This window comes from Physella acuta, unplaced genomic scaffold, assembly GCF_028476545.2.
Source record: "Physella acuta isolate Inbredline_101_S28 unplaced genomic scaffold, ASM2847654v3 ptg001440l, whole genome shotgun sequence".
Classification (NCBI taxonomy): Eukaryota; Metazoa; Mollusca; class Gastropoda; family Physidae; genus Physella; species Physella acuta.
In genome coordinates this window covers 227,235-244,989 of record NW_026732955.1, presented here as the reverse complement: position 1 = coordinate 244,989, position 17,755 = coordinate 227,235, and the positions used below count along the sequence as shown (strand labels likewise).

General features: G+C 42.6%; 1 protein-coding gene across 1 annotated transcript; it reads right to left on the bottom strand.

Annotated features, from left to right (window-relative positions):
- Positions 1-1,518: 1,518 nt before the first annotated feature.
- Positions 1,519-11,086, bottom strand: LOC131927778 (uncharacterized). The gene is made up of 8 exons (XM_059283581.1): positions 10,992-11,086; positions 9,066-9,280; positions 8,368-8,482; positions 7,047-7,131; positions 6,531-6,723; positions 5,195-5,345; positions 4,794-5,021; positions 1,519-4,322 (listed from the first exon to the last, which is right to left on the bottom strand). The coding sequence occupies exons 2-8, from the start codon at positions 9,094-9,096 to the stop codon at positions 1,661-1,663; spliced, it is 3,465 nt and encodes a 1,154-aa protein (XP_059139564.1). The 5' UTR covers positions 9,097-9,280; positions 10,992-11,086; the 3' UTR covers positions 1,519-1,660.
- Between the last annotated feature and the right edge of the window lie 6,669 nt (positions 11,087-17,755).

Here is a 17,755-nt window from a genome sequence, read left to right as displayed (position 1 = left end):
ACTAGAGTGGTCTCACTAGAGTGGTCTCACTAGAGTAGTCTCACTAGAGTGGTCTCACTAGAGTAGTCTCACTAGAGTGGTCTCACTAGAGTGGTCTCACTATTGTGGTCTCACTAGAGTGGTCTCACTAGAGTGGTCTCACTAGAGTGGTCTCACTAGCGTGGTCTCACTAGAGTGGTCTCACTATTGTGGTCTCACTATTGTGGTCTCACTAGAGTGGTCTCACTAGAGTGGTCTCACTATTGTGGTCTCACTAGAGTGGTCTCACTAGAGTGGTCTCACTAGAGTGGTCTCACTAGCGTGGTCTCACTAGAGTGGTCTCACTATTGTGGTCTCACTATTGTGGTCTCACTAGAGTGGTCTCACTATTGTGGTCTCACTAGAGTGGTCTCACTAGAGTGGTCTCACTATTGTGGTCTCACTAGAGTGGTCTCACTATTGTGGTCTCACTAGAGTGGTCTCACTAGAGTGGTCTCACTATTGTGGTCTCGCGAGAGTGGTCTCACTATTGTGGTCTCACTAGAGTGGTCTCACTATTGTGGTCTCACTAGAGTGGTCTCACTAGAGTGGTCTCACTATTGTGGTCTCACTAGAGTGGTCTCACTAGAGTGGTCTCACTAGCGTGGTCTCAACTAAAGTTTGCGGTCTCGATAGAGTGGTTTCCCTATAATGGTCAACTAAGGTGAGTGGTCTCATCTAAAGACAGCGTCAGACATAAAGTACGTAAGGACTACCAGAGGTTGAGAATTAAGAGACCGTAAAACGAGCTAGCATATTTGTGTACCCTGTAACACATTTTAAAAGATCTGGGCTAAAGTACTTGTACAGATTCTTTCACTAACAGCTGATCAACAGACGCTGTTGGCCCCTTGTTCTTCTGTGTATGCTCGGATATTTGCGCTCATACAATAGACAAAAAAACTTCAAAGACATTTTAAGTTTGCGCCTAGTGGTTTTATCAATGGGTGTGAACCAGCCGACCAAAGACTCATTCAAACCAAATCAATATATGTGTCCCTATTGGTTCAAGAAGTAACAAGTACAGATCTACAGATCTTAATTACAAACATGTAAATCATTTAATATTCATAAAGCTGCAAGCGCTATTAATAGATTTGCCAATTTGAATTTTACATCCATTGGCGTCTAAAGCATTTTGCCGTGGGAGGCTTTTGAAAACATATATATATATATATAAATATATATATATATATATATATATATATATATATATATATATATATATATATATATATATATATATATATATATAATAGTTTTATAAAATTATAAATACAAACATATGTAACGTAGTGTGTGAGAAACATAATTTCTAACATAGTGTGTGACCACCAGACATTCCCATATGGATACCATGATTGAGTGACTGCCTTGATTTACGTGATGGATGTGGTACTCTGTAAATCAATAGGATTGTTTTAACAAAACAAGCAATGAATCTACAAATCTAATATAAAATATAACATTAACTGAACAAGCAACCGTCTAATAAAGTCTAATTAACCAACTACTAAAATCAAATACCCTAGAGGAAAACAAAACATACAACTTTTTAAAAAATACAACTCCAACAAAATGTGTTGACGTGTTTTATTTGTATTGCAATGTTATGTTGAGTCCTAACAATAGATGAATGTATTCAGGCAAAATGGAAAGGCTTTTTTTCTGGCTCGACGACTTTTTTCCGTTTGACTAAATTAGCCACAAACTGCACAGTTCGCCGGACAAACCCGGTCACTGCTCGGACAATCCGTCGCCATAGTGACAGTTTGGTAGGGGGAGTAAATTTCATCAGCTCCCCGTGTTCTCGCTGGGGGCGGGCTTTGGTGGGGAAAATCCCGTAGGAAGATTTGGCTTGTTCCAGAATGATCGGAATCCTTTTTGTGTCGGAGAAGTAGATCTTGTAGGCCAGCCGGACGTTTTCTCTCTCCTCGGCCAAGAGCGTCGTCTTGTACTTCCGCGACTCCTCGATCAGCTTTCTCGGGATGCGGCGTTTCTTGATGCGGTCCCGCACCAGACGCCAACGCCGGCGCGCACGGTCGCCGGTCTCCAGTCGCGTGACGATCTCTTTCTTCGCCGAGACGATGATGAACGCGTCTTGTCCTATGCTTTTGGTCTTGGAGACGCTGGAGCTAAAGAACTGGGAACTCTCGTTGATGACGTTGCTCAAGATGCTCAAGCCAATAAAAATGTAGCCGAGTATGAAAATAAAAAGCTCCTGATCGGATGGCACGACATCCCCATAGCCGATGGTCAGCATGGAGATAAAGATGAACCAGAAGGAATCAAAGAAGCTAAGGTGAAGTGACACGTGCGATACAAAGACAGATCCCAGACCGACAAAGACAAATGAACTGCTTAGGGTCATTAGGATAGGAACTGGAGACGACTCGTCTACGGCGTCGGGTGCGTCTTTCTCAGCCTCAGCTTTCCTGGAGTCGACGCTCTCGCTGTCTGATCCCACAGATGTAAACAAATACTCCTGGTTGTTGTTCCTGTTCTTTTCCTTAGACCTCACATGCTGGAGCCGCATAGCTTTCAGCTTATCCAGTACACACATGCCGACAAAAAACCATTTGAACGGAGAGCATAGACAGTACTTCATTAACTTCTTATTGTAGGTTGGTCGTTTTACGATTGGTACTCTAGTCCACGTTCCAGAATTTCCGAAGTTGTTTTTGCAACGTTGTTTGATATTTTCATTCTTTTCTTCCTTAGGACACGTCCTACTTTCATTTTCTTCTTTCTTAGGATAAGTCAAACTTTCATTTTCTTCTTTCTTAGGACACGTCCTACTTTCATTTTCTTCTTTCTTAGGACACGTCCTACTTTCATTTTCTTCTTTCTTAGGATAAGTCAAACTTTCATTTTCTTCTTTCTTAGGACACGTCCTACTTTCATTTTCTTCTTTCTTAGGACACGTCCTACTTTCATTTTCTTCTTTCTTAGGACACGTCCTACTTTCATTTTCTTCTTTCTTAGGATAAGTCAAACTTTCATTTTCTTCTTTCTTAGGACACGTCCTACTTTCATTTTCTTCTTTCTTAGGACACGTCCTACTTTCATTTTCTTCTTTCTTAGGACACGTCCTACTTTCATTTTCTTCTTTCTTAGGACACGTCCTACTTTCATTTTCTTCTTTCTTAGGACACGTCCTACTTTCATTTTCTTCCTCCTTAGAACCATTAGTATTGTCAATTGCTCTTCTTTTAGAGTCGCCCATAAATTCTATTTTCTTAAGTTTGTTAAAATGAATCATCAATATTTGTTTTGAAATCAAATCAACCACCTTGCTCTTACTCCCAGCAGTACTAACAACGTTCTCACAACCAATGTTAGCTATCGGAGAGCATCTATGTTCAACTCTATCTTCCTTCATCAGAACTCGTGTCAAATAAGTCATGCAACTAGCCTTCATCAGCGCCCGTAGCAAATCAGTTTCTTCCAACTCTATGGTTGAATGTAAACGTTGTTTGAGATAAGTTACAATCTCCGACTGGTTAGTCCATATCAAAAGGTTAGTAGATTGAGATTTAACTCGTAATGTTCTGACATCATCAGGCAAAGGAAGATTCCAATCGAAAGTTTCCGAGGTCGGCAACATGGGATGACTGGTGCCAGTTGTCGTGATGCTGGTGGGTTTTGTGTGGGGTGTATCACCATGTACCAATGTGTGGGGTGTATCACCATGTACCAGTGTGTGGGGTGTATCACCATGTACCAATGTGTGGAGTGTATCATCATGTACCAGTGTGTGGGGTGTATCACCATGTACCAATGTGTGGGGTGTATCACCGTGTACCAGTGTGTGGGGTGTATCACCATGTACCAATGAGTGGGTAGTATCACCATGTACCAATGTGTGGGGTGTATCACCATGTACCAATGTGTGGGGTGTATCACCATGTACCAATGTGTGGGGTGTATCACCATGTACCAATGTGTGGGGTGTATCACCATGTACCAGTGTGTGGGGTGTATCACCATGTACCAATGTGTGGGGTGTATCACCATGTACCAATGTGTGGGGTGTATCACCATGTACCAATGTGTGGGGTGTATCACCATGTACCAGTGTGTGGGGTGTATCACCATGTACCAATGTGTGGAGTGTATCATCATGTACCAGTGTGTGGGGTGTATCACCATGTACCAATGTGTGGGGTGTATCACCGTGTACCAGTGTGTGGGGTGTATCACCATGTACCAATGAGTGGGTAGTATCACCATGTACCAATGAGTGGGTAGTATCACCATGTACCAATGTGTGGGGTGTATCACCATGTACCAATGTGTGGGGTCTATCACCATGTACCAGTGTGTGGGGTGTATCACCATGTACCAGTGTGTGGGGTGTATCACCATGTACCAATGTGTGGAGTGTATCATCATGTACCAGTGTGTGGGGTGTATCACCATGTACCAATGTGTGGGGTGTATCACCGTGTACCAGTGTGTGGGGTGTATCACCATGTACCAATGAGTGGGTAGTATCACCATGTACCAATGAGTGGGTAGTATCACCATGTACCAATGTGTGGGGTGTATCACCATGTACCAATGTGTGGGGTGTATCACCATGTACCAGTGTGTGGGGTGTATCACCATGTACCAGTGTGTGGGGTGTATCACCATGTACCAATGTGTGGAGTGTATCACCATGTACCAGTGTGTGGGGTGTATCACCATGTACCAATGTGTGGAGTGTATCACCATGTACTAATGTGTGGGGTGTATCACCATGTACTAATGTGTGGGGTGTATCACCATGCACCAATGTGTGGGGTGTATCACCATGTACTAATGTGTGGGGTGTATCACCATGTACTAATGTGTGGGGTGTATCACCATGTACTAATGTGTGGGGTGTATCACCATATACAATTGGGTGGGGTTTATCAGAGAATATGATGACTTGCTTCGAGTAACCATTGTCACTAAGCCATGGGAGGCAGCTAATGTTCTCATTGGTCTTTTGTGCATCTGTACCCTGTTTGTGGCTAGAAAAAGATAAAAATAAAAGACAATTACCTCACATTTACAAACTATGCCAGAGCAATCAATCTAACAACATGGGAACAAAGCTTGAAATTGTTGAAGTTTGTGTCAAGATTCCCAGACTTGTCGCCCGTCTACAACACCCGAACAATGATGTTACTCAAATATTCCATACCTGGACATTTTCTTCCAGGTGGTATCGACGAGGCGTAGAATGATGTCACCAAAATGGGAGATGATGAGCGAGCAGATAGGGACACAGAAGCCGCTGTAGATGATGGCGATGACACGTCCCAGGTTACTCTTAGGGGCCAGGTTACCATAGCCTGCACAGAGGGGACACATTACTGGACACACTGGACACACGGGATTACTGGACACACGGGATTACTAGACACACGGGATTACTGGACACACGGCATTACTGGACACAAGGGATTACTGGACACACGGGATTACTGGACACACGGCATTACTGGACACACGGGATTACTGGACACACGGCATTACTGGACACACGGCATTACTGGACACACTGGATTACTGGACACACGGGATTACTGGACACACTGGACACAAGGGATTACTGGACACACGGGATTACTGGACACACGGCATTACTGGACACACGGGATTACTGGACACACGGCATTACTGGACACACGGCATTACTGGACACACTGGACACACTGGATTACTGGACACACGGCATTACTGGACACACTGGACACACTGGATTACTGGACACACGGGATTACTGGACACACGGGATTACTGGACACACGGGATTACTGGACACACGGGATTACTGGACACACGGGATTACTGGACACACGGGATTACTGGACACACGGGATTACTAGACACACGAGATTACTGGACACACGGGATTACTGGACACACTGAACACACGGGATTACTGGACACATGGGATTACTGGACACACGGGATTACTGGACACACGGGATTATTGGACATACGGGATTACTGGACACACGGGATTACTGGACACACGGGATTACTGGACACACGGGATTACTGGACACACGGGATTACTGGACACACGGGATTACTGGACACACGGGATTACTGGACACACGGGATTACTGGACACACGGGATTACTGGACACACGGGATTACTGGACACACGGGATTACTGGACACACGGGATTACTGGACACACGGGATTACTGGACACACGGGATTACTGGACACACGGGATTACTGGACACACGGGATTACTGGACACACGGGATTACTGGACACATGGGATTACTGGACACACGGGATTACTGGACATATGGGATTACTGGACACATGGGATTACTGGACATACTAGAATGTGCATAGTGGATTAAAGGACATACTGGATGATTGCATATACTGGATTAATGGAAATACTGGATTACTGTACACACTGGATTAATGTACACACTGGATTAATGGACACTGTGGATTACTAGATTCAATGGGTTACACATTGGATTAATGGACACCGTCGTCACTGTACCAAGCAAGGTGAATGTGGTGACGCAGTAATACACAGATCCCCGGAAGGTCCACAAGCGACTGGCCTTGCCGTTCTCGATGACCGTGCCGTTTCGTATGGCGCCGATGTAATGTCCCTCGTAGAGCTGTAGAAACAGCGTCACATCGGAGACCGTCTCTCTCCTGACAATCTTATTCTCCAGCTGGTCCAGTGTCTGTCAGTAGAGAGCATGTATGTACGGATAGTCTACCCGACTCACTTATATATAGATTATATGTAGATTGTGTCGTCAGTCAATCAATTATTAGGTTAAAAAAACAGGGTGTATATATATATATATATATATATATATATATATATATATATATATATATATATATATATATGTATATATATATATATATATATATATATATATATATATATATATATATATATATATATATATATATATATATATATATATATATATATATATATGAAGTGTTAAAGAGCGGCAATGTAAAAACATGGTAGATTAATGATTGGTTAACCTACCGAGCTACGTTGTCTCATGATATTATCAATGACTCTGTTTTCTGGTGGTGACTCAATCTGTTCGAATACAAAGCCTCCAATGACGCTGAAAACAAGTAGTCACGCCATAAGTTTCTTTTTAAATCTTTGTATTGTAGCAATATCATACATTAAACGTTTCCAATCGGATTAATAAAAAACGAAACAAACGTGTATTGAAAGAATAAACTGATTTCGTGTAAAAATAAACCGGGAGTGATCTCCCCTAAACTTTCTCGAATATTCTTATATTAAAAAACAGGGGATGGGAACTCGGGATATAGACATGAATTTTAATTTTAATTCATTTTAAATACTTAAACTTTTAAAAATAGAATAAAATCTCGTAGAAAAAAGAATTGCACACCAGTGAACGCCAAATAAAATGTGCATAATAGTGCGAAATATTATTAGTACTTATTAGTACTTAATAAATTTACATTAGTTTTTTGAGAAATCGGAAATAGCGTAAATAAGTACTTCCGGTCAACGGAAATTAGTCAAAATTTGAAAGAAGGTAGAGAATTGGATATTTTACTTACATGTGAAATTTAATTTATCTATCTGAAATACTACTCAAGTTAAAGGCTTTTGAAAAATTCAAAGTAAAAAAAAGTACCACTTCAGGTTATTGGAAATCGCTCAAAAGTTGATACGGTTCTACGATTTTGATAAAATACTTATATATGAAATTTCATCAACCTAGCTGTAAAAATGTGAAATTTTCATCAACCTAGCTGTAAAAATGTGAATCTCACCCGAAGGGTACAATGACCCAAACTAACTAAAAATGTGAATCTCACCTGAAGGCTACAATGACCCAAACTAATGAAAAATGTGAATCTCACCTGAAGGCTACAATGACCAAAACTAATGAAAAATGTGAATCTCGCCTGGAGGCTACAATGACCCAAACTAATTTAAAAAATTGAATCTCACCTGAAGGCTACAATGACCCAAACTAATTTTAAAAATGTGAATCTCACCTGAAGGCTACAATGACCCAAACTAATAAAAAAAATGTGAATCTCACCTGAATGCTACAATGACCCAAACTAATAAAAAATGTTAATCACACCTGAAGGCTACAATGACCCAAACTAATAAAAAATGTGAATCTCACCTGAAGGCTACAATGACCCAAACAAATGTAAAATGTGAATCTCACCTGAAGGCTACAATGACCCAAAGTAATGAAAAATGTGAATCTCACCTGAAGGCTACAATGACCCAAACTAATAAAAAATGTGAATCTCACCTGAAGGCCACAATGACCCAAACTAATGAAAAATGTGAATCTCACCTGAAGGCTACGATGACCCCCACTAGTGAGACGAAATGAAAAATCTGGTAGTATTTGTTGATGGACTGGGAGATCCTGATGATTGCTCGGGTCAAAATCTTGGTAAACTTTTGTGCTGAGAGGTATGGTAAAGGTGTGTTAGTTTGATGACAGAACCAAATGACATATGACATAATTTTCTAGCCTGATGGCCTAATGGGTTCGCTTGATGACATAGGGCCTTATATTTTCATGTATATATATATATATATATATATATATATATATATATATATATATATATATATATATATATATATATATATATATATTTTCATGTATATATATATATATATATATATATATATATATATATATATATATATATATATATATATATATATATATATATATATATATATATATTGCCTAATATGTAATAAATGATTAATAATTTTTTTGGCCTCTACATTTGAAAAGTACTTCCAAGTATTTGACAGCCATGTTTTATTTATAAAATATACTTTCCAAAACATTTGCCGTCACATTTCTTACGTCTCTTCTCCCTACTTCCACAATCAACCCCCTCAACCCCCCCCCCCCCCCCTACAACACGCCACGTACACCCTATTTAAAAAACCGTGAATGTCAACAATGGAAAGAGCGTGTTATAAAGTACATAAAAATTATTAGCTATTCATGTAAGTTAATTGAATCACCCGAATCTTCTTGAGATTTTTTAGGACCCATCTTTTCAAAGAGCGTCTGGCTTCAAGTAGAAATACACCTAGGGATCAGGCTGTCTGGCTTCAAGTAGAAATACACCTAGGGATCAGTTTGTTGTCGACCTGCTGGGCCACTTGTCCCGTTCTGCATGATTTCAAGTGTTCAGGACATCAGGTGTCAACCGGTGTTGATCAACTTCAGAGTGGGTCTGCTAATAGAGTCAAAGAAATTTGAATTAGTTCGCTTCAATGCCAACATATCAAAGTGTTTAGATAAATAAATACTTGCTGCGTTAGAGGCTTTCAAATTTTTTTAAAAATATTTTTTATTTACAATGGTAATGAAAAATTCGGTGAAAGAATTAACGGATTGATTGCGATACACATCTAACAAAAAAAAAGTAAACTCATATGAGGAGAAGATGGCGTGACAACTGTATCATCACGTCACTGCCCGTCACCCCTACTGGGGTATGGGCCGCCAACCAAAGATCTCCAGTCCTCTGTCCTGCTGAGGTATGGGCCGCCAACCAAAGATCTCCAGTCCTCTGTCCTGCTGGGGTATGGGCCGCCAACCAAAGATCTCCAGTCCTCTGTCCTGCTGGGGTATGGGACGCCAACCTAAGATCTCCAGTCATCTGTCCTGCTGGGGTATGGGCCGCCAACCAAAGATCTCCAGTCCTCTGTCCTGCTGGGGTATGGGCCGCCAACCAAAGATCTCCAGTCATCTGTCCTGCTGGGGTATGGGCCGCCAACCAAAGATCTCCAGTCATCTATCCGGCTGAAATACACAACATGGTTCCAGAATGATGAAGCCCTTCTTTGTGGTTTCAGCCACAATGTCCCGTCTCCGTGTGCTTTTTGGTGGACCTCATTGTTGGTTCCACCGCAAGGACTGTTTAGAGATACTTGTTAGCGGTCTGCGCAATGTCTGCCCTAATAATCCTCATCTTTTCCTAGTTTCATCAGCAGACAGTTCTCCCATATCTTTGTATTGCTGGTGGTGTTGGGCCAGCGGATCCTGAGCATTTTTCTGAAGCTGCTGTTTATAGAGATCTGGACTTTATCAATGGTTGTCTTTGTCGTCCTCCAAGTCTCCGCCCCATACAACAACATTGATTATACCTTGGGGTTTAGAAGGCGCACCTTGAGAGTCACTGAGAGCTCACTGGGAGCCAGATCTTCCTCATTGTGTGAAGGCAGCTTTTGCTTTGCCTGTACTCGCTTTAACATCCGCATGTAGCAGAGAATGCTACTTATGTATGTAAATGACTGGCTTTCTTCCGCGGGGCCACAAGTGTGTTGTGCTGGTATAGCTAATTGTTAGGGTTTTCCCTTGTCCAATCTACGTTTATTTGTCTGTTACAATAATATTTTCCCCGGCTTCTGCTGATGTACAAGGTCGTCTTGACACCAGTAGGCTACAGTATCTAGGATAGTTGTACCGATATCTTTCATAGTGTCACGGCTATGGTTAAGGTGATGGTGTTGGCTAGATCCAACGATAAGGCCACGGTTAGTGTATCGATGTTAAGACATTCTACACATGTAGGTTCAATAGGACCAAAACCTTGGTACCAGCACCAGTCTAATTTGGTAGCTACACAGCTAAGTAGTCCTACATCAGCTAAAGCTTTAGAGTTAAGTCCTCGGGTTATAAATCTTTTTATAAAGGACACGTAGGGAATATGTAGCTTGCTATAGATCTAGATAGAACAGCAACATGTCATTATTATAAAACAATATGACATGCAGTAGCAACATGTCATTATTGTAGAACAATATGACATGCAGTAGCCTATATGTTTGTTATAGAAGAATAAAGCATTCAGTATGTTGTTACTGATGTAAAGCTACATAGGGAGAACAAGTAAAGATTGACCTATGACCACACATAGACAATAGTGAAACGATTCCTACCGCAGACCAAAACTCTGGAACTATGAGACCATCCATAAACTGATGCCAATCTTTGTGCACTTAGGTTTCTAATGGATTTCCCTGTTGAATGCGCAGTTCTCCGCGACTATACTAGGTCTGGATCCTCTCTAGAGTATGTCTTGAGTAGAGCCTCTCTAGAGTATGTCTTGAGTAGAGCCTCTCTAGAGTATGACTTGCGTAGAGCCTCTAGAGTATGTCTTGAGTAGAGCCTCTGTAGTCTAGAGTATGTCTAGAGTAGCCTCTCTAGAAATACACGTGTAATCACGTTACTTACTAGCCTGCTCGTCAACCGCTTCCCTTTTATAAACAAAGCTCAAAGTCTCAGCCTCTCTGTATTTACTTTAATAAATTCCACTTCCGGTTACCGGAAATAGCTGAAATGTTGATATGTAACTACAAATTTGATGTAATGCTTATCTATGAAATTTCATCAACCTAGTTGTAACGGTACTTAAGTCATCGTGTTCACAGACAACCATCCACATAAACAAGATTGCAAAATTTAGTTTTTCCGACTCGATGACGCGTAAAATGCAAAGGGATGCCTGAAAAAACTGTGTGTAATAGAGCGGAAAATCAGTAAACGTAGGCCTACTTTAAAAAGAAGACAATTAGGCCTATTTATTTTTAAAAAGTAAATGAACCCAACCGAGAATCTGTATATATAATTCTCTTCTTGGAGACGTTAGAAAACAAGCTGTAAGCGCGACTTGCAGTCCCCTCTCTTCCTCTCTAGGAAGTCTGGTGAGCTGTGGTTCACGCTAAATGTTTACAATCGTAGAGCCGGGTTTAGTGACGGCTATTAGGGGCAGATAATTTAGTTTGAAACGATTTTAAACTAAGGGGGAGGTAGCTAAGAGGAGGCTGCTTTCACGGGGTAGGGGGGGTTAGGGGTTGGGGGAAAGGAGGGGGTGGTTATGGTCCTAAACGACTTACTGATAGTGTTTTAAAGCAAATATTTTCAGTGACAGCAGTGGTACTGTCGAATTCACAAATTATGAATTACTCAAAGTAGAAAATAAAACAACTAAAATAGCGGCGTATGATACGCCGCGGGTCGGCTCGTAGTCTCGAAATTGTCAGAAAGGCCATTAACTATTTTAAGAATCATTTGCGTTATTATTAAAATCAATATGGTTATAACAATGTGACTGTTAGGTTTTTGTTGTACTTACTAAAGGGTGGATATATTTAGTGTTATTAGTAATTCGGGAACTAAACAAAATATTTTAAAAAGTAAAAAACTATTTGGTTGTTTACATTTTGTCACTGAAAATATAGGCCTACATAAACAATAAACATGGCATAACTACTACGTGGTTGTTTTTTAAGTGTAATTTTATATTTAGAAATTTATCGGCAAAGTTTTGAGTTAAAATAACTACAAAAGTGGGTTTTTCAACGGATCTATTACGAAGTGGCCATTAGTGTAAGCCATTTGTTCTACCCTGACCAGTGGCCATTAGTTCTACACTGACCAGTGGCCATTAGTTCTACCCTGACCAGTGGCCATTAGTGTAAGCCATTAGTTCTAACCTGACCAGTGGCCATTCGTGTAAGCCAGGGGTCTCCAAACTACGGCCCGCGGGCCGGATGCGGCCCGCGATGTCCTCTCATCCGGCCCGCGGAGATCTTTTTGTCCACGGAAAAAACGTTTGTTGGTGATGGCTGAGGAACTTTGCCCAGAAAAATCACGACATGCCTGGAAGAAACTGGCCCCGAACTGAAAATTGATAGTTGATGCGGCCCTCGGACTGAAACGTTTGGAGACCCCTGGTGTAAGCCATTAGTTCTACCCTGACCAGAGGCCATTAGTTCTACCCTGACCAGTGGCCATTAAGTGTAAGCCATTAGTTCTACCCTGACCAGTGGCCATTAGTTCTACACTGACCAGTGGCCATTAGTTCTAACCTGACCAGTGGCCATTAGTGTAAGCCATTAGTTCTACACTGACCAGTGGCCATTAGTGTAAGCCATTAGTTCTACCCTGACCAGTGGCCATTAGTTCTACACTGACCAGTGGCCATTAGTTCTACCCTGACCAGTGGCCATTAGTGTAAGCCATTAGTTCTACCCTGACCATTGGCCATTAGTGTAAGCCATTAGTTCTAATCTGACCAGTGGCCATTAGTGTAAGCCATTAGTTCTACCCTGACCAGTGGCCATTAGTTCTACCCTGACCAGTGGCCATTAGTTCTAACCTGACCAGTGGCCATTAGTTCTAACCTGACCAGTGGCCATTAGTGTAAGCCATTAGTTCTACACTGACCATTGGCCATTAGTGTAAGCCATTAGTTCTACACTGACCATTGGCCATTAGTGTAAGCCATTAGTTCTAACCTGACCAGTGGCCATTAGTTCTAACCTGACCAGTGGCCATTAGTGTAATCCATTAGTTCTACCCTGACCAGTGGCCATTAGTTCTAACCTGACCATTGGCCATTAAGTGTAAGCCATTAGTTCTACCCTGACCAGTGGCCATTAGTTCTACCCTGACCAGTGGCCATTAGTTCTACACTGACCAGTGGCCATTAGTTCTAACCTGACCAGTGGCCATTAGTGTAAGCCATTAGTTCTACACTGACCAGTGGCCATTAGTGTAAGCCATTAGTTCTACCCTGACCAGTGGCCATTAGTTCTACACTGACCAGTGGCCATTAGTTCTACCCTGACCAGTGGCCATTAGTGTAAGCCATTAGTTCTACCCTGACCATTGGCCATTAGTGTAAGCCATTAGTTCTAATCTGACCAGTGGCCATTAGTGTAAGCCATTAGTTCTACCCTGACCAGTGGCCATTAGTTCTACCCTGACCAGTGGCCATTAGTTCTAACCTGACCAGTGGCCATTAGTTCTAACCTGACCAGTGGCCATTAGTGTAAGCCATTAGTTCTACACTGACCATTGGCCATTAGTGTAAGCCATTAGTTCTACACTGACCATTGGCCATTAGTGTAAGCCATTAGTTCTAACCTGACCAGTGGCCATTAGTTCTAACCTGACCAGTGGCCATTAGTGTAATCCATTAGTTCTACCCTGACCAGTGGCCATTAGTTCTAACCTGACCATTGGCCATTAAGTGTAAGCCATTAGTTCTACCCTGACCAATGGCCATTAGTTCTACCCTGACCAGTGGCCATTAGTTCTACACTGACCAGTGGCCATTAGTTCTACCCTGACCAGTGGCCATTAGTTCTAACCTGACCAGTGGCCATTAGTTCTAACCTGACCAGTGGCCATTAGTGTAAGCCATTAGTTCTACACTGACCATTGGCCATTAGTGTAAGCCATTAGTTCTACACTGACCATTGGCCATTAGTGTAAGCCATTAGTTCTAACCTGACCAGTGGCCATTAGTTCTAACCTGACCAGTGGCCATTAGTGTAATCCATTAGTTCTACCCTGACCAGTGGCCATTAGTTCTAACCTGACCATTGGCCATTAAGTGTAAGCCATTAGTTCTACCCTGACCAGTGGCCATTAGTTCTACCCTGACCAGTGGCCATTAGTTCTACACTGACCAGTGGCCATTAGTTCTACCCTGACCAGTGGCCATTAGTTCTAACCTGACCAGTGGCCATTAGTTCTACCCTACCCAGTGGCCATTAGTGTAAGCCATCAGTTCTACCCTGACCAGTGGCCATTAGTGTAAGCCATTAGTTCTAACCTGACCAGTGGCCATTAGTTCTAACCTGACCAGTGGCCATTAGTTCTAACCTGACCATTAGTGTAAGCCATTAGTTCTACCCTGACCAGTGGCCATTAGTTCTACCCTGACCAGTGGCCATTAGTTCTAACCTGACCAGTACCATTGTGTAAGCCATTAGTTCTAACCTGACCAGTGGCCATTAGTTCTACCCTGACCAGTGGCCATTAAGTGTAAGCCATTAGTTCTACCCTGTCCAGTGGCCATTAGTGTAAGCCATTAGTTCTACCCTGACCAGTGGCCATTAAGTGTAAGCCATTAGTTCTACCCTGACCAGTGGCCATTAAGTGTAAGCCATTAGTTCTACCCTGACCATTGGCCATTAGTTCTAACCTGACCAGTACCATTAAGTGTAAGCCATTAGTTCTAACCTGACCAGTGGCCATTAGTTCTACCCTGACCAGTGGCCATTAAGTGTAAGCCATTAGTTCTACCCTGTCTAGTGGCCATTACTGTAAGCCATTAGTTCTACCCTGACCAGTGGCCATTAAGTGTAAGCCATTAGTTCTACCCTGACCAGTGGCCATTAGTTCTACACTGACCAGTGGCCATTAGTTCTAACCTGACCAGTGGCCATTAGTGTAAGCCATTAGTTCTACACTGACCAGTGGCCATTAGTGTAAGCCATTAGTTCTACCCTGACCAGTGGCCATTAGTTCTACACTGACCAGTGGCCATTAGTTCTACCCTGACCAGTGGCCATTAGTGTAAGCCATTAGTTCTACCCTGACCATTGGCCATTAGTGTAAGCCATTAGTTCTAATCTGACCAGTGGCCATTAGTGTAAGCCATTAGTTCTACCCTGACCAGTGGCCATTAGTTCTACCCTGACCAGTGGCCATTAGTTCTAACCTGACCAGTGGCCATTAGTTCTAACCTGACCAGTGGCCATTAGTGTAAGCCATTAGTTCTACACTGACCATTGGCCATTAGTGTAAGCCATTAGTTCTACACTGACCATTGGCCATTAGTGTAAGCCATTAGTTCTAACCTGACCAGTGGCCATTAGTTCTAACCTGACCAGTGGCCATTAGTGTAATCCATTAGTTCTACCCTGACCAGTGGCCATTAGTTCTAACCTGACCATTGGCCATTAAGTGTAAGCCATTAGTTCTACCCTGACCAGTGGCCATTAGTTCTACCCTGACCAGTGGCCATTAGTTCTACACTGACCAGTGGCCATTAGTTCTACCCTGACCAGTGGCCATTAGTTCTAACCTGACCAGTGGCCATTAGTTCTAACCTGACCAGTGGCCATTAGTGTAAGCCATTAGTTCTACACTGACCATTGGCCATTAGTGTAAGCCATTAGTTCTACACTGACCATTGGCCATTAGTGTAAGCCATTAGTTCTAACCTGACCAGTGGCCATTAGTTCTAACCTGACCAGTGGCCATTAGTGTAATCCATTAGTTCTACCCTGACCAGTGGCCATTAGTTCTAACCTGACCATTGGCCATTAAGTGTAAGCCATTAGTTCTACCCTGACCAGTGGCCATTAGTTCTACCCTGACCAGTGGCCATTAGTTCTACACTGACCAGTGGCCATTAGTTCTACCCTGACCAGTGGCCATTAGTTCTAACCTGACCAGTGGCCATTAGTTCTACCCTACCCAGTGGCCATTAGTGTAAGCCATCAGTTCTACCCTGACCAGTGGCCATTAGTGTAAGCCATTAGTTCTACACTGACCATTGGCCATTAGTGTAAGCCATTAGTTCTAACCTGACCAGTGGCCATTAGTTCTAACCTGACCAGTGGCCATTAGTGTAATCCATTAGTTCTACCCTGACCAGTGGCCATTAGTTCTAACCTGACCATTGGCCATTAAGTGTAAGCCATTAGTTCTACCCTGACCAGTGGCCATTAGTTCTACCCTGACCAGTGGCCATTAGTTCTACACTGACCAGTGGCCATTAGTTCTACCCTGACCAGTGGCCATTAGTTCTAACCTGACCAGTGGCCATTAGTTCTACCCTACCCAGTGGCCATTAGTGTAAGCCATCAGTTCTACCCTGACCAGTGGCCATTAGTGTAAGCCATTAGTTCTACCCTGACCAGTGGCCATTAGTTCTAACCTGACCAGTGGCCATTAGTTCTAACCTGACCATTAGTGTAAGCCATTAGTTCTACCCTGACCAGTGGCCATTAGTTCTACCCTGACCAGTGGCCATTAGTTCTAACCTGACCAGTACCATTGTGTAAGCCATTAGTTCTAACCTGACCAGTGGCCATTAGTTCTACCCTGACCAGTGGCCATTAAGTGTAAGCCATTAGTTCTACCCTGTCCAGTGGCCATTAGTGTAAGCCATTAGTTCTACCCTGACCAGTGGCCATTAAGTGTAAGCCATTAGTTCTACCCTGACCAGTGGCCATTAAGTGTAAGCCATTAGTTCTACCCTGACCATTGGCCATTAGTTCTAACCTGACCAGTACCATTAAGTGTAAGCCATTAGTTCTAACCTGACCAGTGGCCATTAGTTCTACCCTGACCAGTGGCCATTAAGTGTAAGCCATTAGTTCTACCCTGTCTAGTGGCCATTACTGTAAGCCATTAGTTCTACCCTGACCAGTGGCCATTAAGTGTAAGCCATTAGTTCTACCCTGACCAGTGGCCATTAGTTCTACACTGACCAGTGGCCATTAGTTCTAACCTGACCAGTGGCCATTAGTGTAAGCCATTAGTTCTACACTGACCAGTGGCCATTAGTGTAAGCCATTAGTTCTACCCTGACCAGTGGCCATTAGTTCTACACTGACCAGTGGCCATTAGTTCTACCCTGACCAGTGGCCATTAGTGTAAGCCATTAGTTCTACCCTGACCATTGGCCATTAGTGTAAGCCATTAGTTCTAATCTGACCAGTGGCCATTAGTGTAAGCCATTAGTTCTACCCTGACCAGTGGCCATTAGTTCTACCCTGACCAGTGGCCATTAGTTCTAACCTGACCAGTGGCCATTAGTTCTAACCTGACCAGTGGCCATTAGTGTAAGCCATTAGTTCTACACTGACCATTGGCCATTAGTGTAAGCCATTAGTTC